At 40.0% G+C, this 27,484-nt stretch overlaps 1 protein-coding gene across 2 annotated transcripts in view; it reads left to right on the forward strand.

Moving 5' to 3' along the window:
- The window catches only part of CACNA2D1 (calcium voltage-gated channel auxiliary subunit alpha2delta 1), a 642,840-nt gene that overhangs the window by 326,854 nt on the left and 288,502 nt on the right, over positions 1-27,484 (forward strand). For both annotated transcript variants that reach the window (XM_006117144.4, XM_075926367.1), the window contains exon 5: positions 4,118-4,162. In XM_006117144.4, the coding sequence (XP_006117206.1) occupies positions 4,118-4,162 (45 nt within the window). The remainder of the gene's footprint in view (positions 1-4,117; positions 4,163-27,484) is intronic.

The following is a 27,484-nucleotide window of genomic DNA, read 5'->3' on the forward strand; positions in this document are numbered from 1 at the left end:
AAAAGGAATTTCCTCATGTGTCTGTGCATGTGATGAGCTGTGGTTTAACAATCCTAGCTTTGGTAGAAAGCCAGCATTGAGTAGAAAAGAAATGTATAGTGATGGCAGAGTGTGATGAATTAAGAGCTATTTGTATTTGTGTCTCATATTTCCTTTCGCTTCTGCAAAAATCCAACACCATGTGACTGAAAATATTCTGAAACAAAGCTTTTAAAATGGGGTGGAGGAATGGAGAAAGGAAAAATAATGGATTCAGATTGATAATATTTAAATCATAAGCTATTATAATATATAAAGTTCAAAACACTTTATACAGGGAAATAATTTCACTAACCTTACTGAAGAGATGGTGCAGCACGGTGGCTTTATTATTATCAAAAATTAACTGTGCTTAGCTTAGAACTTCAGGATTGCTATACTCCTTGTTAGACTTTCTCCAGTAAGTCTCTCATGATTATGTTTATATAAGGAAACAAGTCTTGGGGTAGCCATGTTAGTCTGAAACGAAAAAAACCCTGAAAAACCAACAATGGTCCTGTAGCACGTTAGGGCATATCTACACTAGGAAATTATTTTGAAATAACTACATTGGAAATAATAGCCCCCAAAATAACTATTTCAAAATAAGCATATTCCCCAAAGAAAGTAGGAGTTTAGATTTTGAAATAATCAGCTCATTATTTCAAAATAACAGTCTTAGTAGTATAGACGCTTTGGTTATTATTTTGAAATAAGGGCGTAGAGACTAACCAAAAAATATATAGATAGTATCATGCACTTTCGTGGGCACAACCCACTTCTTCAACCCATGAAAGCTCATGATACTATCTATATATATTTTTTGGTTAGTTTTTAAGATGCTACAGGACTATTATTGTTTTTTAAGATTTTTAAATGAGGAAATAGTATGTCTTTCTTCCTTTTAGAGGCCGGGTTTCTGCAACTTTTTGTGCATGTGAGTAGCCTGGGTTACTCATATGAGTAAGACCTATTCTTGTGATTAAGGGTTTGCATTTTGGTTGTTTTCATACATTTTTAATATATAGAATTCATTTCTGTAAATAGAAATAATATATATATATTGATGGATGAATATACTGTATTTACATAAGAACATAATGGCCATAATGGATTAGATCAATGGTCCATCTATCCTGCTAGTCGATCCTCCAATAGTAGCGAATGCCAAGTGATTCAGAGAGAATGAACTGAAGTGATCCATTCCACATCATCCATTCGCAGCTTCTAGCAATCAGAGGCTAGGGACACTTTAGAATCTGTTTTTGCATCTTGTCCATCCTGGCTAATAGTCACTGATAGATCTATTTTCTGTGAATGTATCTAGTTACTTTTTGAGCCCTGTTCTGGTGTTTGCCTTTACAACATCATCTGGCAAGGAGTTCTGCAGGTTGACTGTATGTTGTGTAAAGACATAACTTTCTTTGAATTGTTTAAAACCTGCTTCCTATTAATTTTATTTGGGGACTCCTAATTCTTGTGTTATGAGAAGGAGTACTATATATGCTTGTTCATAAGCTGATCTTTTTTTGGAAGGAAAAAAGTGAAGTATCAAAGAGGAGGGGTCAGCTTATGAAACAGGTCTAGACCAATAGTTGATGATTTTAAGCTGTTGAATTATTGAACTGAGTATCCAATACATTCTCATTGCAGATTAGGGGTCAGCAAACTTTGGTTTCTGACCCGGGGGGTAAGCTGCTGGTGATTGTGGGCATTTTGCTTACATGAAATGTCTGAGGCATTGAGTGCTGCATTTTCCTGTGGCTGTGGTTCACTGTTACCATCCTGTGGGAGGAGGAGGCCCGCATGTTTGTCAGCCAGTGCCACTTCCTGAAGCTCCTAGTGGCCAGGACCAGCAAACTGTGGTCACTGGGAGCTGAGGAACTCCATGCCTGTTGATGCTCAAGGGAGACAGGGACTAAAGTTTGCTGACCATCTGAAAAGAGTCACTTGATTTTTTCCATTTTTACCTATCCTTCTTTGGGGGTCAGCTTATAAATGAATGGGTTAGAGAGTGAGTATATACATTAAGACAGTTCCTTATTTACTTTCTCTACATAAGTCATAACTTTATAAACCTCTATCATATCCCCCCCCCCCCTCCCGTATTCATCTCTTTTATAAACTGAAAGATCCCAGTCTTATTAATCTCTCCTCCTACGGGAGCCATCCCATGCCCTTAATAATTTTGTTGCCCTTTTTTGTACCTTTGCCAGTTCCAATATATGTTTATTGGAATGGGGTGACTGCATCTGCATGAAGTATTGAAAATGTGAGCATATCATGTTTGTATATCTAGGCAATATGATATTTTCTGTCTTATTATTTATCCCATTTGTAATGATTACCCAATATTGTTAGCTTTTTTTGACTGCTGCTGCACATTGAGTGGATGGTATCAGAAAACTATCCACAGTAACGCCAAAATCTCTTTCTTGCATTATAACAGCCTAATTCAGACTCCATCATTTTATATGGATATTTGGAATTATACTTTCCAATGTACATTATTTTACATTTATCAGCATTGAATTTCATCTCCTATTTTTTTACCCAGTCACCCAGTTTTGTGAATCCAGTGTCAGGCTAATATTTCACTTAGATATTAATTATTGAATGATGGAAGCTTAGACAAGGGGTAAGAGTTCAAACATATCATTGTAAAATTGGCTATATAATATAAACTGGATTAAAAGTGTAAATGACAATTTTTTGTAGGCAGTAATGATTGCTTTCTGATTTAGGCTCTGATGAAAGCAAAATACTTAAGCATGTGCTTAACTTTTAAGTGCATATTTAAGCACTTTAATTACTTAGGGACTCAACATAGCACTCTTGAGATTCTTGAGCAGAAAGATCTGCGTAAGTGCAAAGGGTTGCATTTACTTTGTTGAAAAAAGTGACAGTTATTGGAAGGAAGACTCCACATTAGGCAATTCTGCAGGATTAATAGAAAGACAACAGAAGTGGCAGATTTTTCATAGGAAAATGTCATAATTTTTCACCCGCTCAAGAAATCATTTCAAATCTTGATTTATTGTGATATTACAAAAGTGGCTAATGTTATGGTAGTTCATGGGTCTGTTAAAATTGAGACTATTGAAATTCATCTTCTGCAACATTAAATTCTGTTGTATTCTACAATAATTAAATTGTCCTTCTGATACGTATTCCCCAGGCTTATTTTTACCCCACATGAAAATGGATTATGTGCAAGCAAGTCTTAGTAACCCACTTATTTAACCCACTAAACATAGTGGCTACGTCTAGACAGGAATGATTTTCCGCAAATGCTTTTAACGGAAAAGTTTTTCCGTTAAAAGCATTTGCGGAAAAGAGCATCTAGATTGGGATAGACGCTTTTGCGCAAAAGCATTTTTTGCGAAAAGTGTCCGTGCCAATCTAGACGTAGTTTTGCGCAAGAAAGCCCCGATCGCCATTTTCGCCATCGGGGCTTTTTTGCGCAAAACAGTTTTTAGCTGTCTACACTGGCCCTCTTGCGCAAAAGCATTTGCGCAAGAGGGCTTTTTCCCAAACGGGAGCAGCATAGTATTTGCGCAAGAACACTGATAATCTTACATTAGATCGTCAGTGTTCTTGCGCAAATTCAAGCGGCCAGTGTAGACAGCTGGCAAGTTTTTCCACAAAAGCAGATGCTTTTGCAGAATAACTTGCCAGTCTAGATGCAGCCAGTGAGTTATCATGTCTGTTGCTTGATAGGTTGTTTTGTAGCAAATATTATCACTTTTTAGGTGGTGAATTCTTCATATATCTTCAAAATAAATAGCTCTCATAAATCTTCTGTTAGCAGATCCTCCCCCCACCCCCAGCATATCTTATACTCTTCCAATTGTTGATGTACCTTTTACAAGTTTTCAGGGAAGAAGTGCTAAATAAATGACATTTCTCTGTCATATTTGTTGGTTCACAAAGAAGATAAAACTAAGGGCCTGATCTTATTGGGAAATGAACATGGGTGTGCACAAAATTCAGAATCAATTCTAAAATGTGTATATTCAGCTTTACTTTAGTTTGTGGACCTGTATATTCATCATCACTTTTCAATTAATTGAATGATTTTTTTCTTTCCCCCCCACAGCGTAATGATATCATCTATTACAATGCAAAAGATGATCAGAATGATGTAAGTAGTACATTATCTTTTGTTTTACTTGCAAACCGTGGGCTGCTGAAATTCTCAGAAAATTGAAGGGGATATTAAAGATTCTAACTCTGTTAAGCTGACATTTTCAACTATTTCTGGGAAATATTTTCGATTTCTGTACATACAAACCAAGTTTGGTAGACTATTAGATTGCTTTTCATGTTTGTTTAAAGTCATGTTTTCTCTCGTTAGGCCTTCAGAGTTGGTAATGAGGGAATGGCTTGAGAAAAGAACAGCACTCTCCACAGCACTGATTAGGTATAGAATCAAACAGCGTAGTCTGAATTATAATACTACATAATCAAGAGCACTAACTTAAAGAATTTGAGAACTATTTTCTTATTTGGTTTCCAGAATTTCTTTCTGGCTGGGAACAAAACCACAGCAGGAAGAAACAATACTCCTCCCCCGCCTTCTTATAAGTTCCCTAGCCCAATTTTGCAGACTTAAGTGGCCAGATTCTCCATTGCTCCCTATACAGTCCATTGCATCATTGCATCCCATGAAGTCATTTATAGCCCTGGAAAGTGATGAAAATGGATGAAAATTGATGTAAAATACAAATAATAGCAATTTGCACCCATTTTGCATTGATGGAAAAACTATAAAAGGTGCAGGGCAATGGAGAATCTGGCCCAGAAAAAGTAAATTATCTGAGGTTTTCCACCATGACTTTAAATACTAAAAACCTTGAGAGGAAGTAACCTTCTCCTTCATTTGAGATAACACAGCTGACTTTTTTATTATAGTTTTATTTACAAAGGAATGGCAAACGTGTTGGAATGATTTAATTGGATGGATCAACATGCTTCAATAGCACTCTGTAATCACATATTGCTAAAAAGATTGATGCCATCACTATAGCACTTGATGCTATTGCTGTGAGGTAATTAAATAAGATACATAGATCATGTCAAACAAAAGTATTTGAGTTGCTTTTGTTAGATATGGGTACTCCACTGGGATGCAGGTAGAGACAGTTTGTTCCTCAAATAATCAAAACTCACAGGCTGAACTCTTCAAATTTGGGTGCCTGAAGATAAATCTATACTTAGGCAGCTAAGGAAAAGTGATGTGAGTTTGAACAATGATGTTTAGTATGTGTCCTGTTGAATACAATGCAATTATCAAGTGTTCTGCATTTCTGAATACATATAATTTCTCATTAAGTGCCTAAGTCTTTGTCTATGGCTGTGTCTAGACTGGCAAGTTTTTCCACAAAAGCAGTTGCTTTTGTGGAAAAACTTGCCAGCTGTCTACACTGGCCACTTGAATTTGCTCAAGAACACTGACGATCTAATGTAAGATTGTCAGTGTTCTTCCGCAAATACAATGAATCTCCGTTTGGGGAAAAAGCCCTCTTGCGGAAATGCTTTTGCACAAGAGGGCCAGTGTAGACAGCTAAAAACTGTTTTGTGCAAAAAAGCCCCAATGGCGAAAAGGGTGATCGTGGCTTTCTTGCTAAACCGTGTCTAGATTGTCACGGACGCTTTTCAGCAAAAAGTGCTTTTGCGCAAAAGCGTCCGCGCCAATGTAGACTCTCTCTTCTGCAAATGCTTTTAACGGAAAAACTTTTCAGTTAAAAGCATTTGTGGAAAATCATGCCAGTCTAGTCGTAGCCTATATGTCTAAGTTTAAAGCACACACGAAAGCACTTTAAGATGGCAGTATAGTCAAACCACCTCCATGAGGAGAGTAGCCAACAGAATTGGGAGCCTGCTGATATTGGCATTTAACAGTGCTGTAACTTTGCTGCACTAAAGGGCTACATCTACTTTACGAGTTTTCTCAGCAAAAACATGCTAATGAGGGACTAATTTGCATGAGTTGTGATCTTATTTGCATATTTTCTGCTGATCCGTTTTTGCGCTGGGGTTTTTGCAAAAACATGCAGTGTGGACATTTTCTTTTTGCACAAAAAAACCTTTTCCTGCAAGATCGGTAAACCTCCTTTTTGGGGGCATAAGGTTCTTGCAGGAAATGGGGTTTTTGAGCAAAAAGAAAATGTCCACATTGCTTGTTTTTGCGCAAATACCCCAGCAGAAAAACTGATTAACAGAAAATATGCAAATGAGATAATGACTCATGCAAATGAATCCCTCATTCGCATATTTTTTTTGCTGAGAAAACTCGTAGTGTAGACATAGCCAGGGTGTATTTTTCCACACCCTTGAGTAAGAAAATTACAGAGCAGTCAAGTGGCAGTGAAGACAAGTCCTAAGTATGCATTTAGGATGCTAAATGTGGGCCCCCATGTTTGAGCAATTCAAGCCTACAATAGAAGTTCCTATTTTAATTCTGATAGATAAAAATAATATTGTAAGGTTGTTTGGGGGCATCTATTTTTATAGCAGTGGTCAAAATAGGTTAGGCACAGCTGCAATGCAAACACCTTCTAGCAATTTATATCTTTCTCAATTCAAAAATCTTGTGTTTCCTCCCCCATTTTAAAACACATTCCCAAAAAAGGCTTTTTATTCTTATCCTTGCTCCTTCCACCTTGTTTTTGTTTCTTTGGACTCCTTTCCTTTCTGGAGCCCCAGACCCATTAACACCAAAAGAAAATACTAAGAAACATCATGATTGTGGACTTAATCGTCGTTGTCAGTCAGTGATGGAGAATTTGATGGAGAATTGGTCAATAAATAAGAAAAACACCTTAAGATGATAGCAGCAGTACAGCATGTAATCCAAAAGCCAGGACCAGTACAAGTTACTATTTTGAACACTCTTTTCTATTTCTGAACAAATGAAATATTTGAAACCCTTGGGATTCAGTCAGATGCTACAGCAGTTCCCAGAGTAATAGCTTTAGGTGATTTTTTTTTTCAATGCAAAAATCGATGATATTTGAGCCTGCCAGCTGGTTTCAGTCCTTGTACGTTTTGTGATTTTTCATTTTGCACCTATATCCTGAGAGGAAGTCCAAGAATCTGACAAAAGTGAAGAACAGTAATTCAGTCCCATTCTTAGGACTTTTGTTTAGTGCAAGATCAGGTTCCCTAGATGCAGTGGTTAGTGCAGTTAATTATATAATGGGTTGGAAAGGTGGAAATCAAACCGGGCAACATCATAGAAGGTGCTGTGTACTTTGCATTGATAATATCGTAATGTGCTCAGATGCTTTGAAGATGAATGAAATATAAATACTAGCTAGCTAGGTTAGGTAGGTAAAAGGGCATCTGATTCTGAGTAAGTGGGGTATATTTACATGGTCACATGTGCTGACAAAGTTCATTGCATTTCCTCCTTTCATAATAATTCACATTTCAAACAGTAGCAATGATGGAAAGCAGGGGTGTTACATCTGTGATTTTTTTCCTTTTTAGGGTTTTTCCCCCCAAATTTAAGAAAACAATGTTAATGAACAAAGAATTAGACTTCAAGAATCCATTTGATTTTAAAGTCTCTGGTTGCTTTGCGACACATGTGCTTTGTCTCTGCCAGATCAGTCTTTGGAACAGGCAGGATCAGAAGCTGCTTGGCTGCCTTTGAAACGAGTGTTCTGTCTCTGCAGATGCCACTAATGACATCCCCCATGAGTTCTGGTTAGACCCTGACAATTTAGGTCATCTTCACATTTCACTGCCACTGATGCCTATTCAGTACATCTACGAAGGACTGTACACACTCGCCTTGGATAAATTCCTTTAATGCCTTTCTTTGGCATTCATGAAAGGCGAAGCTTTCGTGTTCGCTCTAACCTTTATCACCTTTAAAGCAGCAGTGCACTCAGTGGTTATACACAAACAGGAGAAACCTTATTTCCATTAGCATATACGTGAAAAGAAAACATGGGCTGCAAATGTAATACAAAAAAAGAAGGGCCAGGGTTTTCGAGAATGACTAATGATGTTGTTTATCCGACCTGAGACAGTTTAAAAAGGGTTTCTGATTTTTCAGAAACCGCTGAGGGCCCATTCCCAGAATATCTGTCGTCTATAAGGAGTCTCAAGTTGGGCATATATAAAATCTTGGCCTAAGCATTTATTTTTAAATGCAGTATATTTAGATCTTCTCCTTTATCTGGAGAGGTGTTATCTTATTGAATGAGTTCAGGTTAGGGACTAAGGATCATTTGAATTGTTGATCCTAGCACTGGCTCTAACTTCTGACTCTGTGGCCTTGAGTAAATTGCATAATCACTTTACCATGGTTTCCACAACTATAAAGTGGGGATAAAATGTATTGCACAAGGTGGTATGGATGAATTAATCTTTTTTTTTTTTTTTTTGCAAAGCATTTTTAGGTGAGACAATCTATAGAACTTATCAACAAACTCCTTTAAAAGAGCAAATGATCACTATAAGATTGACCTCGGGGGAGGGATAGCTCAGTGGTTTGAGCGTTGGCCTGCTAAACCCAGGGTGAGTTCAATCCTTGAGAGGTCCATTTAGGGATTTGGGGCAAGGATGGTACTAGGTCCTGCTGTGAGGGCAGGGGACTAGACTCAATGACCTTTCAAGGTTCCTTCCAGTTCTATGAGATGGTATATCTCCATATATTATATCTAGTTGAACAGATCTGCAGTCTTCTTCATCTGAAATATGTACACTTAAAAGAAGCTCAGATACCTTTTTCAAAGTATATCTTGCTGATTTCTAGTTAAATTCTAATTTGTACCCTTACTGAGTTAAAGTCCTACTTCAGCTGACTCCTCCCCTCCAGACCTCTTACTGTAGAATAGAAATCCCCAGGCCCATTTTTTTGTACCATTTCATATTTTGTGGGTACCTGAAATTTAGATGAGGCTATTGGAGTGCAATACACTAGCCTTCCAGTGGTTGGAATTAAACTAAAGTGTAAAACACTTACTAGGGTAAAGAAATGCGTTTATTTGTTGAAAGAAAGAAAGAAAGGAAAGAAAGAAAGAAAGAATCTCACCATGCATTGGCAGTTTCTGAAGCTTCGATAAACTTTGTCTCAGAGTAAGCCAAAAGGAGAAACAGTGAAAAAGTGCATCATTAGTAGCCTTTATTAACTAAATTCTTAAATCTATAGTCTGTGTGCCTGTTTGGAGCCGGTCTGAAACTTGCTTACTCTGGTAATTCCTGCAGAGTCTAGTTTTCTTAGCTTGACTAATTCTAAGACTCATCTGTTCTTGAAGCAAGGGGAAACTTGTTTACTCAGGTCTTCAATTCAAATGACTTGCCAACTCTAGTAGAGAATTCTATTGATCTTGTACAGCCAAACTCTCTTGAACATTCTGGTCAGCCTGTTCAGATGCTTCGCTTATTTGGTTTTGACTGTTGGTTTTCCTAGTGAAATTGTTTTGTATTTGTCTCCATGAATTATGATAATTCAGTAAAGTTTTGGTCTGCACAATGTGCTGCAAGATTCAGCGTTTGTACTTATTTTTTTTTCTTCTTTGCTCTCAGGTAAACTTTCACTATTATACAGATATTCATGTTTATATGTCCTGACTTTTCAATCTCTGAAAAATTAATCTTAATACTATGACCTTTTCTTATAAGCCCTTTTAACCTGATTTGGTTCTTGCCTATCCTTCCCCAACTACAACATACCTGTACTAATTTCTAGATTAGTAAAACTGAACATTTATAATCTAAATTTTTCTGTCACAGCTCAGATGACAGCAGTGAAAGCCTCCCAGAATGTCCAACCAATCTTAATACTGAACTGAAACCACTGAAGTTGAAAGGGTTGTTCAGTTTTTCTGTTAATCTTGTTTTCTGGCTTACCTGTTACTGATCTCGATTGAGGCCTATGCAGTAGTAATAGTAATTGCAGATTTTTTTCTGTTCTGCAGTCTACTTTGCTTTCCTTCTTTTTAAATACACAGTGCTCTGAAGAGGCACCTCTCTCCCTCTTTCAGGCATAGTTTTTTGTGGCTAAACTGCTTTCTTCACTTTTTTTAAATTAAATAAAATCATTTTAATAAGTTCATCTAATTACTTGTGTGCCTGTTTTCACCATGAAATGTGAATCATTAATGTGTTTTATCTTCACAACAAGGAAGGAAGGGTTTTTTCCCTATTTTTTAATTATGGAAATGAAGCACGGGGTATATTAAATGACTTACCAAGGTCATAGAGGATAATTGTGGTTAAACCAATAGGTTTGCATTCACTAGAACATATTTCCTAGCCTTCCTGTTTGGCAGGTTGTAGTCCATATAATTGAGTTTTATTTGAAGGTGTAGACTACAGGTGTATGAAAGATACTGTGCTTTTATATGACAGCTGAACAGTTCTGTTACTCATTCCCCTTTCACACATTGTAATTACTTTATCTGCTTTTTCGTTTTTGCCTCCTTGCTTCTTTCTACTCTTCTCTATTTAAAGTCTCTTCTGACTCACTGTTCAGTCCTCTTTTCTTGTCTTGCATTGGCTTTGCTGTATTTCCAGTCAGCATCTTTTCCCCACAGATCTTTTCCAAACCTAAGTTCTCTCTGTATTTGCTCTTAGAATCCATTCCTCTAGTACAGAGGTACTCAACATTCATTGCATTGTGACTGTGACCCCCCCCCCCCTTCTGACAATAAATATGTTACATGACCCTAGGACTAAAGACTGAGCCCACCCAAGCCCTGCTGCTCCAGGTGTGTGTGTGGGGGAGGGAGGGAGCAAAGACTAGGCAGTAGGGCTTTGTCTTCAGCCCAAGGCAATAGGGTTTGAGTAAAGCTCAGGCTTTGTCCCTGGTTCCATGCAAGTCTAATGCCAGTGCTGGTTACCCTATTAAAACAGATTTGTGATGCACTTTGGGGTCCTAAACTACAGTTTGAGATAAACAGCTCTAATAGACCCTTAATTGCTTGGTCTTCCTTTTTTCACTCTTTGTGTTCTATTCCTATTTCCTTATTTTTTTTAATTGGTCACTTCTTCCCTATGGCATACTGCAGTAAGGAGAACTCTTGTAATACCACACAGGCAGTGCACAGTTTGGGTGAGCCTAGACTACATTCCTCTTTTGAAAGAGGAATGAAAATGAGGGAAATCAAAAATGCAAATCTTGTGCTTCATTTGCATAATCTCTTCCGATTGTTTTTTTGGAAGAGATTTTTACGGAAAAAAAAAGCAGTCTAGATGGGGTTCTTTCGAAAAAAACCCCACCCTTTTTTGAAAGAACCCTGTAAGCCTCATTTTTTCAGGAAAAAAGGGTTCTTTTGAAAGGTTTTTTTTTTTCCAAAAGAACCCCATATAGACTGCTTTTTTTTCAAAAAAATCTCTTCCGAAAAAGTGATTAGAAGAGATTATGCAAATGAAGAGCGAGATTTGTAAATCAGGGCTTCATTTGCATTCATTTTTCAAAAAAGGAATGTAGTCTAGACACACCCATTTTGTTACCATTATGTGTATATGCAGCAGACTTCTCTGTATTATAAATAGCAATACAAGCTTCTGGAGGAGCAAAACCTAAAACACATTCATTTTAGGAGTTTAAAATTCAGTGTTTCCAGGTGCATTCTGCAGGATAGTGCATGATTTTTTTTATTTTTAGTTTTTAACACTGAACATGAAGCTGGTTTACCTACCAAATTGCCTTTGTAAACTATAATGATTTAAATTGATCACAGCATAAAACTGCTTATTAATTTGTAATTGGACATTTCTAAAGAAACAAGGAAAACTGTAGTTATCAGCAGGATCATTCCAGAACTGCCAATTAAGGTCTTTGTTATTCACAGAATTACTGTTCCCTCCGTTGCTTTATATGGTGGTAAATGGTAATATAAGTTAAGTTATTGGTTGCTGTGCTGTCAGTCAAATAAGAAGTTATGGCAGTGAAAACCTGCACTATCAATACCAAGTTGTTTAATTTATAGTGCATATAATAGCATGTGTCCTGAGCAAATCTACTTTTTTCTCCTTTTATTCTAATGACGCTTTTTATAATCCTTTCAACAAAAAGGACATAATACCCTAAGGGGAAAGAGAGTACAGAATTGCAGTGACTTAGCTAATTAACTCAAAGGACCAACTCTTGTTCTTTTTACCTAGGTTGTTCTTTTTATTTAACATTTAGCTTAACCTGAAACCAGAACAGCCATGCCTGACTGGAAGCTTCGAGCACCCCTTTCACTCTAATTCATCAGACCTTAATTGGGAACAGTCAATTGCATCTTCTGGCAAGGAATGCATCCCTAATTGACACAAGTGATTTATTAGAGAAGAGGATTTCCTTCATCAGCCTCATATTGGAAAGCAGCCATGACTGATGGAGGAGTACCACTTGTGCAGATGCTAATCATTTACTAATAGTTAAAGCGACAGCTACACTTTTTATTCATTTTCTTACTGAACTGAAAGCAGGAGGCCTAAGAATGGAAACTCCACAAGAGACTAAACAAATTGGGAACTGTGAATTTTACCTACAGGGAAGCAGCCCAGTTTTGTATCAAATAAGGTCATGCTTGTGCCACTTATATAGATTTTTTTTAAATCTGTTTAAACATGTGTGAGCTCTACTGCAAGGGATACGTGTCATTTCTGACTTTTTCCCAGAGCAGTGGCTAATAGCTGAAACAGGGATTCAGTGAAAGATATAATACATTGGCATAAATGCAGCTCTCTACCTCTTTGCAAATTCACAGAGGAATATTATTAGATAAATCAAGAAAGGGGAGGCAAGAGAAGCTGGGCTGGGTCTTGCATGGATATTGGTGTAGATATTAATGTGACCTTTAAAAAGTGACTAGTGGATTTTGAATGCCATAATTTTTGGGCGCCAAACTTCAGATGTCATACAAGGACTGATTTTTATACAAGGAAGTAATGAGGGTCCACTCTCTAACAAGTAGGTATCTTTGGTGTGCCAAGTTGGGCACCCCCTAAACCAGAAGTGGGCAATAATTTTTGATCGGGGGGGCTACTTCAGAAATTTATAACATGGCCCAGGCTGCCCCAGAAGGGGTAGGGCTTTAGGCAGAAGAGCTGGGGCCAGGACACTTCCGTGCTTCCCCACTCATAGACCCTGATTGGTCTGGAGTGAGGGAGTGTGCAAAATCTCTTCTCCCCCTCTGCTTCCCTCCCCCCTCCATGCCTTGTTGGTGGGAGGAGACTTTACATGCTCCCTCCTGCTGCCCCCAGGTCAGTCAAGGCCGGGGCGGGGGAGCATGTGAAGTCTCTTGCTCCCTCCCCCTGCTCTGCAAGGAAGTGCCAGCTGAGAAGCAGCTGGTGGTTGACTTTAAGTGCTAAGCCTTTTGCAGGGAAGGAGGGAGGAGGCTTCACACACTACCCATGCCCCCAAGGCTTAATTGGCCTGGGGGCAAGGGAGAGCGCACAAAGTCTCCTCCCACCCTGCGAGGGGCACGGCGCTTCTAAGAGCCACACACTCCTTGCAGGATGGGGACAGGGTGGGAGGAGACTGTGAGTTCCCCCTGCCTGCAGGCCAATCTAGGAGGGGCAAAGATTTAGCACACTTCCTCACCCCAGACTAATCCGGGTCTGAAAGTGGGGAAGCACGGAAGTGTCCTAGCCCTGGCCCTTCTGCCTGAGGCCCTGACCCTCACTGTGAACAAAGTAGAATGTCAAATGAACATTTTCTATCTTCCTCTGCTGCTTGGATTCCAGCGAGATCAGAGCAGTGAAAGTTGCAAATGGCAACGTGAAACTTTGCTGAAAATACATTGAAACTGCTCTATGAAAGTTGAATGCTGAGTATTGAAACAACCTGGGACTTCCGCTCCACATCCTTCTAAGAAAGGTTTCACTAACTTGACTCCCTTGGAGTGTTTTGCTAGCAACATTTAGTATCCTGCTTGAGAAGATATTTTGCTTATGAACTCCTATTTTGGGTAACAAGATAGCACACACTTTAGAAATACCTTGAATAAATAGCTAGATTCTGACACTTAAACAATTACAAGGTGGTAGGGAGAGAAAAGCTTAGAAGTAAAGTGCTATGGAATGTCACAATATTCCTTGCTTGCTTCCGTCTTACCTTGCCCGTCAGGTTTTAAGTTAGTGACAATTTTAACTCTTTATTCCCTTCCAAATTGTGTGCTCTTTAGTATATTTTCTCTGCTGTTCTATATCCACTTGCTACACTCTACTTCACTCCTCTTCATGTTTGTAAGAAGCAACAAAAGATGTTCAGACAGTGCTTTGAGTATCATACCAATTTCACTTCGGTGCTCTGCAGTAGAATAGGGAAGAGAAGCTTAAAAATGCTGCTGTTCTACATTTAATCTTGTGTTTATGTTGAGTGCTCTAGGAGGTGTTAGCTTGACAGTCATAACTCTGGTGGTATCACACAGTGATTAAAGTAGTGTTTCAGTTAGCCAGGTTCCAAGTCCCATATGGTTTTATAGATCACAACCACATTTAGATTTCTTTTCTAAACTTTTTCCATCATTTCTCATTGGAAAGGCAGCACATGCTATGGAGAAGTAATGCAAGGTGTTCCTTGTGTGATGTGTTACTCAATAACTGGACAGCTTCATGTTTCCAAATTGGTTTGAGCATTTAGCTCCATGTTGTTTAGCAGAACCACATGTATCAATGGTAAATATACACCTCAGGTATATCTAATTTTGAAAGGGATCATGTATTTTAATCTCAAAGTTACTTAGGTTCTACACCTACTTGCTATTTCCTCACATTTACATTGAAACATATCTGAATCATAAAGAAAGACTAAGAATCCCAAGTTTACAGAAAACATTGTGGACCCTAAAGGAATGACTTCAACAGCAGTTCAAATTTCTTCTCTGAGTACATTCACATGCCCATTCTGATTTAGGTGTATATATATCCCAAATAAAGCTATCAGAGACTTTTGTCCCCTTAGTGGTGTCTGTCTGCTCAGCGCTTGCACCCCCAGGTGCTGCACGTTCATAATACGGAATAAGGCAGCCACACTGAACCTGGGCTCCTCAGTTCCATGCAGCTGTTACATGCTCTCTGTCTTTAGTAAAACATCTTAGTGACTTTTAATTGTGTTCTATTGTAAAGAGTTCATGGTTTTATAGTTGTAATTTTAGGAGTCAGAGCTCCTCTTCATATTCAGAGAGGTGGCCCATTCCTCCCTCAGTACTGTGGCATGGCTCAGGCGTTAGGGCTTAAACAGTGCTTTTCATTTGATAATTAGAGATCCTGATGCATCTTACCTCAAGAATTTTGGAGAGGGTCCCAGAAAAGAAGGCTTCCACATTTGTTAAGGACTGAAGCCTGCATGCAGAAGGACAGAGAGTGGGGTTCAGAGTCTCCTCATGGAGGCAGCACTGAGACCTGCCTTGGAGCCAACAGCAGACTTGGTGTTGAACACTTCAGCATCAGTACACAGCTCTCAGCACCAGTCCTCCTCTGTGTTAAAGAAGAATAAACACCAGGGTCAGCAGGATAAGACCTACTCTCTGGCAGCAAAAGGAATCTGAGCAGACAACAGAATTCCATGCCACTCTCCCTCCTCAGCACTGTGCGACTGCTGACAGCAATATCAGTGCTGGCACCACTGACTCCAGGAGATGATCAATCAGCTGGCTGGCAGTAGGCAGACCATTTCGCAATGCCATGCACCCCAGAATCTTATACAGCTGCTAAGAAACCCATGACATAGCTGGTTCCAAGCAGGCCAAGAGACAGGATACAGTTGTTGGATCTCCAGGATACGGGAGAAGGTCCCAGTACCGAACCTGGTACCTAAGTGGGAATAACCCCTAGTACTGAAGCTGGCACCAGAACCGGGACTGGTTCAGGATTCCCAGGGGGAGGCAGAATTGCATGCTGTGGCAGCACGTGACTCCTCCCCATCTTCTCCGGAAGATGAACTGATGCTCTAAAGATCCTTCATTGCCATAGGATGACTTAAGAATACACCAAGACTAACAAAAGTGGGTTCCTCTAATCTAGGGCTGCTAATAGGGGATATCAAGGAACCATCCATTGGGTTCCTGGGCATTTTGTAAACCACAGTTCCTACAAGGGTTGTACTCCCTTTGCACAATACAATCAGGGTCCTATCAAGGCCATTTGGCAGAATCTCTCCTCTATGCTCCCCATAGCAAAGAGAACAGAAAGAAAATATTTTGTGCCTGCAAAATGCTGTGAATTTCTGTTCTCTCTCCCTCCACCAGGTTCCCTCATTTTAGCAGTTGCTACCAAGGCCAGACAGGTTCTACCCCAAAACCAAAAAAACCCAAGGAAAATGGACTTTAATGTGGGGGAGATCTACTCAGTAGGGGAGAGAGAGGTTGGAGTTGAGGATAGTGAACCAGCAGGCATTGCTGGATCACTGTGATTATAATTCGTGGGAAGCAATGAACATATTTGACTGACCTCCCAGGTACTGCGACCAGGAATCTCCCCCCCCCCCCCTATCGATGAGGGGAAAATAGTAACTAGTGCTTCCTTGCAGGCAGCCAAAGATGCCATGGACTCAGTGACTAGATCTATATGTGGCCATGTCATGGGCTCCTTAGTGACCACAACATCTGTGACCATGCATAAGAGCTTGTGGTTGCAGGTGGGTCGGTTCACTCAAGAAGTTCAGCATTCAGTACAAAATTTGCTGTTGGAGGGACTCTTGCTCTTTATGTAGCAAACAGATGCCAGGCTCCAGGAGTACAAAGACATCAGGGCAACACTTAATTCCTTGGACCTTCCACCTGAGGCAGCATATAGGAGGCAATACAGGCCCCAACACTCTGGTCTGTCCCTTCTTGTCCTGTTACTACCACAAGAGATGGAGAAATAAAGACTCAAGCACAGGCCTCCCCTGCTTTCCTCCTCTTCTGCAGGTCCAACACAGTTGGTCCCACTTAACTCAGGGACCTTGAAACACCTGTTTTGGTGGGTTTGTCGAGGAAAGCATACCAATTCCTTGCAATCCAGATTTAGTTTCTCCTGTTTTTTCTGTCTTTCCCACTTCCTTCGAGCATGGCAATGGGTCAGCTCTTACTGTTGAATCCTAAACACAGTGTTTCATTACACTCTTCAATTTATTTCAACCCCATCTTCCCAACTGCCTTCCCCATCCGTCTTCAGAGGCCCCTCTCACAAGCTTCTGCTTCTGCTTGTGAGAGGTTGGTAGGAGAAATGGAGAACAGGCTGTGTGCCTCCCTTATACCAGTGCTATGAGCACATGGCATCAGGATGCACTAGAGCCAAACTGACAGATACCACCAGAGGAAAAATCCGCAATATCTGTGGTCAGAGCTGACACACTCCTAAATTGGGAGGAACATGTACAATATATCTTAAAGTACAATAGGTACAGAAGGTTTAAAAACATTTTTCCTTTTGTCCCTCATTTTGGATCTTAATCACATACTATGATTTGATTATTGGCAGATAGTTTGATAGGGATGATATTCATCTCTACACCGAAAAGATCACTTATTCTGGAACAAAATGGAGTCCTGATCCATGTCCAGGACTCCTAGTAAATACAAATCATTAATATTTCTCACCTGAGCACAGGTAATCAAAATGCACCTTACCCTAACACAGCATAAGATATGACCAGTGTTTATTAAGACATATTAACAAATGAATCAAATTTCCCTTGTTCCTTTTGCCCAAGTTTATACCCTTCTCATTTTTACCTTTTACGTATTTTTACACTCTCAACTTCCATCTTTCGAGTTTCTTTTAGTTCCCTTGTGACGTTGCTTCTTTCTCTTTCAGAGAGAAATGCACATTCTATGATTACACTGCATTTTTACTTCATGTTTGAAATATAATAACAGAATATTTTCAATGCCAGTGTGAGTTAATGCTATTCCTGGGAAGATGAACATTTGAACTGACAGTGAGTACATGACTGACATTGACTAGTTAGTACCAAGAGTTTGTCAGGTTGCTCACTGAAAATGAGCTCCTTCCACACCTACCAAATGTGTCGCTGAAAGACGTATCAAGTCTCTCCACGTCAAGGTTATTACAAGACAGTTTGATTGTAAACAGCGGTTGGGAAATGGGCTGCTTTTCTGGCTGCCATTGGAATTATAAATTATCTTAATGCCTGAAGGAGCAGGTGTTCTTCTTGCACTCTATTTGAATTTGGGGGATGAATCAGACTTTATGCTCATATCCCATTCCTCCCAACTATGCAAATCTTTTCTCTTCTCTCCTATCTCTCCCTCACCTAATGTATGAATATGCATTTGGGGCTGCATGAAAAATACATGATAATGAGATATGACTATGCCCAGAGCCATCTCCTACCTGGGAAATGGTATTATGAAATAATAATGGCAAGAGTGCTGCTATAGTCAATATCATAAGATGATGAGAGTGTTCATAATGCAAAGAATCCTACCTTCAAGGCAGACGTGCATCAGAACACCACTAGAAGTCTCCCAGTGGAGGCTAAAGTTTATGCGACACTAAAGATGAAAATTCAACCCTAAAGCTAGTGATTCATTGTTTTAATGGAACTTTACTTTCTTTGAAATATTAATTTTATCAGAAACATGGGTGATAGTTAAAAATGCACTAATATTCTTTTTGTTCGTGTGTTTGTTTTCTGTAAATAAAGTCAGTCCTTACTGAAGTTAGTGTTGGAACTCTCATTGAAACGGTGTTTTCAGACAAAATTATGTGTTCCCCAACTCCAAATGTTACTTGTATGAATGCCATGATATGTCACTTTGAATTGCATCAGTCATTCTGAGTTTTATTATATAGCATAAAACTAAATGATTGATTAAAACTGACATGTATTGTTATGTAGTTGATCTTAGGGTGAAATGGGATTTGAAAATTCCAGGGTTTTCTAACAAAGGCTGATATGGTGTGACAACTGCACCCCATATTTCCATGATTTTATGATTATGATATGATTTATGGCATAAATATTATGCAGTTAGTACAAGGTGAGTCTGTAAGGTGTCATTGGAAAGTTATGATTTGCTGAATACAATTCTCATTTGTGTGCATGTAACATCATCTGTAGGCAAGATGCTCCCAGTCTAGATAGCTGGTTGAGAAGAGCCTATTTAAGGTAATGGTCCATTCAGATGAAATATAGGCCTTAGGAGAAACTTATTCTCCATCTGGTGAGCCTTTCTGGGAACACTCCAGACAGCATATGAGTAATGGCAGCTGTGACACAGCAAGGTATGTGGAAGGGCATATGGCCAGACTACATGACACTCATCTCCATTTTGGTACCTCTGTTTTTCAGCAATATGTTCTGGGAACCAAGTTTGAAACAAAGGGTTCCTGCCATATGGAAAAACTATGTAAGACAAGGAGTGACATCACTCATTGCACTTCACTCCCTCACAGTTGAACACCAGAAAGAAGCTTCAAAAGAAAAGGACTGGAAACGAGGGTACGAGCCCAAGCTACAAATCAAGTGCAACTTGTTCCTTAAGGATCTGCAAGTCTGCTCGTAACATCAGTCAGGGGGAGAATTTACTAATTCATATTAGGGATGTTAAGCTGCATTTATTTTATTTATTAAAAGCCAGCTCCTTGTGAGCACTGGCCCCCATTTGCCCCTCCTTGTGCTGCTGCTTCTGTAGGAAGCAGCAGTGATGGGGAAGGAGGCTCTGTGGGAGCCAACACACATCTCCCTCCCACCACCGTGCTGCCTCTGATACAGTTAACCGGATACACGTTCACATCCCCAATTCATATGCAATGTTTTCAATATCTTAGCCTCAATTTGCAGTTGTACTTATTTACTAGGTAATCTGCTTTGATCTGTGTGCTATCTCTTATATTCACTTAAAAGCTATTTTTTATAGTTAATAAAATGTTTTATGTTTTAATCTAAATCAATGTGCCTTGACTGAAACATCTGGAGAAAATTTCAGCTTGTTTTAATACAAGCATATTCTGCATATTCTTCTCCACTTTAAGAGAGACGTGAACTGAGTAATACATTCATACTGGTTGAGAGTTTGACCGGCTCAAGCCGATTCAGTTTTGGGGTGCTAAGCTTGGAAGCTGGGGGTTACTGTGGCTGCAGCCCCTCTACTGCTGCTTCATACAGTGGCTGGCCAAAGCCTGCATGCAACTGAAGCTGGATGTGTCCCTGTGTTTGTGAATGTTGGAAAGGATGCAGAAACAGGAGCAGTTTATAGCCTGTCACAGCAGCACAGTCCAGAGAGGGAACTCAGGCTGGTGAATCAGATGGCTAAGAAGTATCCGAATTTGAGTGGCACTCGTGGGGGAACCTGTACTTATGATAACAGGTTCAAAAACATGAAGACCTCACATAGGTTAGTATTGAAATAAAATGTGTCCATATGAGTGAGTTGGACACAAGAAAATAAAAATCACATTGTTTTGCATTGATAATTGTATTCAGAACCCCTGAACCTTGAGTTGAACTTCATATTATTTACAATAGCTAATGAAAGAAATTAACAGAAATAATCTTGCACAATGCTCTCTGGATTTGATAACAGTTATAGCTAATGTATGACAGTGTTACAAAACAAGCAAAAATATTCCAATTATAGTTGAGACAATTGAGACAACAATCCAAACACTGTCTTAAAATGTAAAATGTACCAAAACTAGCGGTGAAGTATTGGGACTAATAAGTAATTTTTGTTTTCTGTCAGAGTCTTGAAGTATTTCTTTTATTGACGGCATAATGTCTCACTACCTTAAGGTGACCTTGAATATATTTCAAAGGCTGCAGGGTACAGTCTTGAGACAGAGGTGATGTGTAAATTGCACTGTCCCAGAATTGGCAGTGTCTTTCTTTCTTAGGCACAGTTCTTCCTTTTCTTCCCCTTGGCCTCTATTTTAGTATATGTGATTGTGGAGGTGTTATGTGAATTTTCTCTTGGCCTATAGCAGGAACAAACTGCTCCCAAATTGGCTCACCTGCTTTAATCCCAAGTAAGGTGGAGCCATGGTACTGACCACTGCTCACCTCTCTCCAATCATTTGCTCCCAAAGTCCAAATAGTCTCCAATAGCAGTTTGAGACAGTATCCTACCCTCACTAAGCCAGTTAAGAATAGAAGGTGAGTGGAACCAATCTTAGGCCAGGTCTACACTAAATGAGAAAGTTAACTTAAGATACGCAACTCCAGCAGCTGGAGTGGAAGCATCTTAAATTGTGCTTTGGCACTGTCCACACAGTGGGAGGGTTGCACATGTTCCTGTTGACTTCTCTTACTCATCATGAAGAGAAGGACTACTGGTTAGAATGGAGACACCTGCTCAGTCTGAATTAGCAGGTCTTCACTAGCCATGCTAATTTGAACCCTGGAAAATCGACTGCGGCAGCTTTAATCTTCTATATAATGTAGACAAGCTCTCAGGAAGAAAAGATCCAATGCAGACCTTGTATATTTGCATATAATTAGTCTGCTATCTTATTCATTCTAGTGCTGTCCCCTAGTCCATTTCTGCGAGCATTAACACGATAATCTACTGTTTCCTATATTTTCCATAAATAAAACTGTCAGCTACAGACAAGGCATGAGACTTGAAACAGTCTTTTATGTAACGCTTTTCAGACAGTACTTCTGCATCCAAGACATGTCTTTCCAAACATGTGCAGAATAGTAAGCAATCTCTGGTTTAGCTGCAGAAATAATTCTTGCCCAGTGTGACTGTGAAAGGTCAACTATATTTCTACTTCAACTGTTCCTGTGTTCTCTCAGCAGATTCCTAGACTTTCAACTCCCTTAATTATGACCCAAGAAAAGGGTGGCTTTTAGTTAATCCTACAACTCTCTTTTATTGTATTCATTATGTTTTAACTGTTTTTTAATTCTGTTAATTTTTTTATATGAAGCGACCCAATGCTTGACTCCTTCAATAATTTTCCAGAAAGTTCCTTAGTTATGTCCAGTGTTTATGTGACGAGGCATCTGCCCTGAACAGGCACTTTAAGGGTAAAACCCATCCTTTGGAGAGGGCTGAGAGAGAAAAGCCCACAGCTAAGGCAGATATTGCCAATTAGGGCCCATCTGGGGGCTATAAGAAAAAGGGCCCCAGGACAGAGACTCTTGCTCTAGCTGGGGAACAGGAAGACCTGGCTGCCAAGGAAACTTGGAGGCTTCCTGCAACAGAGCAGTGCTGGGAAAGGCAGGCAGGGCTGGGGAGCTCTGGCCTGATCTCACTCCCAGGCTTCAGGGCCTGAAGCAAGGCTTGAGAGTACTAGGGCTGCAGGGGGGCCACCAGAATAGGAAAAGGCAGCAGGTCCTCACCCTCTTGCCAAAGATGTGTGGCCATTTCATACTGCAGTTTGCCCCTGTGGCAGGGGCTTGATGAAGATTGGCAGTGGGTCACTTAGGCAAGGTAGGTACAGGGGAATTGGGATTCCTTGGGAAGGGTGGTCCCCAGAGTGCAGAGACTGATGAACACCCCTCCCCCCCAGAAGGGGACCAAGAATGGGCACTGCCAGAGGGCAATACCCTGAAGAGAACGCCATGGTCTGGGAGCGATGCGGGTCCAGAATAGAGAGCATGGAGTGAGGACATGGAGAGACACCCTCCAGAGGGAGGCACCCTGTGGGCTGTTAAGAACTAATTCCCAGTGCTACTGGCAGGAGACGCCATGGCGGTGAGTCCTGCCCTCTGACAGTCTCCTTAAAATATTTGCATGAGCTTTGGCAACATTTAGAGATTGACCCTTCTGTATTTTTTTGTGCATCTCTGCTCATGCCTATTGTTTTGCTAAAGTGTCTTACTGAATTTCTTTCTTCTAACTTTTACTTTCTTACACATGCCTCATACCAAACTTTAACTTTGTAGTTTCTCATATAGTGAACTGTCAGTTTGTTCAGGCTCTACTAATATGGAACCTGGGGAAAAACATCTGTATATGCTCCATGTGTAACTCACGGGATTTGTACTTGGTTTAGTATTATCTACTGACTTTTTGTTTTTCTAGATATTACAGTGCAAACAGACAGAGTTTCTAGCAGCAATTAACATCATGACATAATTAGTTAAAGTTTTTACAAGGTATTAAATATTTAGAATACAAAATATTACTATTAACAATACTAAATGCTAATCAAATTGAGGCGGGGGAAAGGGCAACTGCCAAGAGCATGCTCTAAACAGTACTAGCATCGAATGGGGTACAGCTGAAGACAGTACTGCATTATGGGATAGCATCAGGATTCAGGGGATGACTATATATGGTGCAGGACAAAGACATGCGGATCAGATAAAGAACTCAAACTCATAACTGTCCAAATTCAATTGCTTTTAAATCTGGGATTTATAGCTAAACACCAGTGATGTACTCTGAGAATTTAGCAGTTTGAGATTGCTTTTGTTAGGAATCTGGTCCATAAAGTATGTGGGGGAGGGGGAAAGGATTTCTGTCACTTTATTTTCAGTAAAATCAGGATTGGGTTCTAGATTGGAGCTCTGGTTTGACATGTATCTGTTGAATATTCTAATTTATCCATTGTCTGGAAAACTCACAGATCAGATACTTTCAGTAGAGATTCAGCAAGACTGGGCCTATCTTTTTCAAATAGTGTTACATCTGGTTGACTACCTCATGGGACCTCTGTACAACCAGTTCCAAGGAAGATAGGAAATAAAAGAGAATTGTGTTAATTGTGTTTTTTGTTTTGTTTTATAATAAAAAAAATCAGCTAATGGATTTTTTTGTGAAATTCAACAAAAGTTTATATTTTGTGTTAGCTGAATTGACAGTTTATTTTATTCAGACCAAGTCATTCACTCCTGTCTAGATTATCCATCACCCCACCTTCAAAGCCAAGCACCCTTCAGCAAAATACTAGGCATGAGGAGAGAGGTAGAAAAGGAAATCCAGAAGGATCAACCAAAGCTAGTGAAAATGAAGGAAAGAAACACAGGACCTTTCTAAAAAAATCAACTGACATCTCCTTTGAAATTGATAAAGAAGTTGAGTAATGGGACAACACAAAATTAAATGTTAAAAATAGTTAAAGTGTAATGAACTCAAGATGTATCTAGTACTGAAACAGTCACAATCAATCAGCTATATCTCAGGAGTAAGCAAGAAAATGACGGTGGGGTTATTTTGTGGTGTTTCCCCTCACTGCCCTCCTTCCGCTGGAATCTGGGACTCTGAATCCAGTGTCATCATTACACACAAGCAAGAAACACACAAGACAAAATGATGTGCTCCCATCTCATATGTCCCCATATTTCCCTCACCAAGTACCCATGTTTTGGGTTATATTGTAGTGAGGGGAGCAAACTCCATGAGTGCACATGCAGAGACTGGAAATGGTTGGAGCCTTGACATCTGTGAATGAGCACCAGGAGGAAGATAGCTGGATGCCAGGACAGGCAGTGCCAGTGAACCAGACACTGCTTTTATTTCTAGTGCATAAAATTGGTTTTAATTATGCAAAAAGTGTCACAAACACCTTCATCAGTCTTGCTAGTTTCATTAGGCTGGGGGGGGCAATAGCTGTGCCTCTGCTTCACCATCTCTGAGAAGGGCCATGCATCTTGACACCCCCACCTAGGAGAGTTTCACCAATAAGTTTCACTAATAATTAGCATGTCTCTCTTGGACATTTTGTCCACGCACCAGGATAATCTTGCACATCGTCAGTGGAACATAACATCCTTGTTGATTTGCAAATAAAATTCCTCCATGAAATTCCTTCTGCTTTCATCTTTTCAAAGGGGGCAGTTTGTGCTCAGTCTGTGCTTGCCTGTCTTAAAACTCCAGCAGTTATTGTGTAAATGTCTAGCTCTTGCATCTTTTTCCAGTGTAGTCTATATTGCTGATAAGCTGCTGTCTAGTCTGGTGTAATTGCTGCTGCGATTTAATACTTTAATATCAGCTCACCTTTGCTGCTATACACTTTTAATTTGGTTGCAAATGATCTTATTCTTCAAAGTCATTGCTCAACATCAGTTGTCCTGTTTTTCAGCTGTGGAAATCACTCATATGAATTTTAGTTTCCTGCATCTCAGACCACATTGCTACTGGCAGTTAAGAAAATCATGCTCTTTTTACCTAAGATATCTAATAAAGTGATCCTCAAAGCTAGGTAGTTGAGGTCATGTCACAGTCACGTTGGCCAGTGGTAGGCACCTCCATCTACTTGGGATCCCCAGTGATGAACCCACTTAAGGTGTCTATATCCTACTCTTTCCTCTGTAGCTGACTCATTCTGTCTTCTGCTTATGTGCAATACCTCTCAAGAAAACTCTGTTTCCATATGCTGTCTTTTATGCAGATACCATGCACCCTTCCACATAATGGGTGTACTCCTACCAATCATCCTGCTGTGAAGCCTAAGACAAGGGTCTACACTACCAGAGAATGTCAACCTCAGATATACAACTCCAGCTATGAGAATAACATAGCTGGATTTGAGGTACTTTAAGTCAAATTTCTGCGATGCCCCCCACTACGGGGAAACACTCTGTTGACTTTCCTTACTCCTTGCAACGCAGTGTATTACTGGGGTTGACGGGGGAAGAGGAGGCACTATCAGCGCACAATTTAGTGGATTCTTACTAGACCCACTAAATTGAACCCTGAGAGATCGATCTCTGGAGAATCAGTCTTGGGGTAAGTAAAGACAAGCCCTGAGAGGTGTCAGGTCTTTGGCATGCCACAAGATTGGGTCTCACTGGCAAGATGGCTTAGTTCCGAGGCATCTGGGGCTTTGGTACTGAGGTGGTACTTAGCTGTTGAACAGTATCTGGGCTTAGGTGGCTTTTTGAATTACAACTGGCAGGAACTTAGACAGCTATGAGGTTTGGCAGAAGCTGAACACCAATTTTGAGAATGTCAGTGCTGTCTAATTTGTGGATTTAGACACTCTCATCATCCAAGGCTTATGATCTGAAAATCTGATGCCAAGTCTATACTAGACCTGGAAGGTTGGATTAAAGTATGCATCTCCAGCTATGTAAATAATGTAGCTGGAGCCAAGCTTGGTGCCGTCTCCATATTGGGAGGTCGATGGGAGCAAGCATTTCCATCTGCTTCCCTTACTCCTTATGACTGCCGACTTGGGGCGCCCTCAGCATTCAATCTTTGGTGCAGTAAGTGTAGATGTGGCCTAAGTTCTACTTGGAATAGGACTTAGAGTGTTTTTTGTTAAAGATAACCTTCGACTTTCCTTGAGCCAGCTCATGCAAGTAGAAATGGATCATTACTGCCCATATACCTGTGTAAGAGTTAATCACAGTAAAACCCATTATAGGTCAGCAGCTGCAATATATTTTTAAACAGCCACAGAAGTTACAAAGCTTTCTAACTGAAACAGAACTCTTCCTAAAGAGTAAGAGCTAGGACCACCACTTCTAGTATATAGCTTCCTATGATCATAACTTAAATCATCATAAGAGTTTGGTTTGCCAGGAAAATGGGATGTGTCTGCAATGTGATTGCTTCTCATAAAATCATACAGAATCACCAGGCAGGTGAGAGGGGTTGACTGGGGGGCTCCCATTAGGGAGGGTGGGGGGCATACAGGGACGCTGCCGGCTGTTCCCCTTGGTCAGGGAGTGAGGGGAAAGTGAGGTCTGCTGCATTTATCACTCTGGCTGGAGAGCACAGGGGGCAGAAAAGCGGTGCACTTTGCTCTCACACTCTTGACAGGGACAGGAAGGGGAAGAGCAGGCAGTCCTAGTACAAGTCTGGCGGAGAAGGGGCTTCAGTTCCTTTTCATACCCAGTCCCCTGCCTAGAGGCCCTCACTCCCCAACCCTGACTTCTGCCCCCTCCACACCCCTCATTCCCTGCCCTACCTCTCTCCTTAAGGACTTGAGCAACACTGGGTACATGTGTTGTATAGTATAGTATAGTTAGTGTGTGCATAAATTCTTCAAGGACATTTTAAGTAATGGAATTTCTCAAGTGCTGGAAAATTGCTAAATATATGTAGAAGGCTGTGACAAAAGTATAAATGGTTTTACTCTGTATTTCTATATTTGTGTGGGGGGGGTTCAGTGGGGGACAATATGCCTTTGTTTTGCTACAGGAAAATTCTTTATAAAATGACATTCTTCTCTCTACTGCATGCTCTTGACATGGCCAAAAAGAGTGATGGCATAGAATAAAAACACATTCAGTCCTGAATGTAATCACTAATACTTATTAAACAATTTGTTAGACCATGAAGACAAATGTGACCCTAAGCACCCCTGTATGGTCTGCGCTGAAGCCCAGAATGTGTCAGATAGTTAAACTTAAGAATATAGCAGCAAACTGCATGACTCAGGAGGCGGGAAGATGATATTTCCATCTGCAGAATGGTCAATCTGTCACATTCCATGAGCACTTAATTCATTTAAAATAGATTCAGTGCTTTTAATGTCATCTCATTCATCTTAAATAGTTGTTTAATTTAACTAGTAAAAGAGTAGGTTATTTAAAAAACAGTGACTCAAGCTTTTGCACTATAGGAAATTGATTTGCTGAGGTTTTTTTAACTATGTATTT

This window comes from Pelodiscus sinensis, chromosome 1 (genome assembly GCF_049634645.1).
Source record: "Pelodiscus sinensis isolate JC-2024 chromosome 1, ASM4963464v1, whole genome shotgun sequence".
NCBI lineage: Eukaryota > Metazoa > Chordata > Testudines > Trionychidae > Pelodiscus > Pelodiscus sinensis.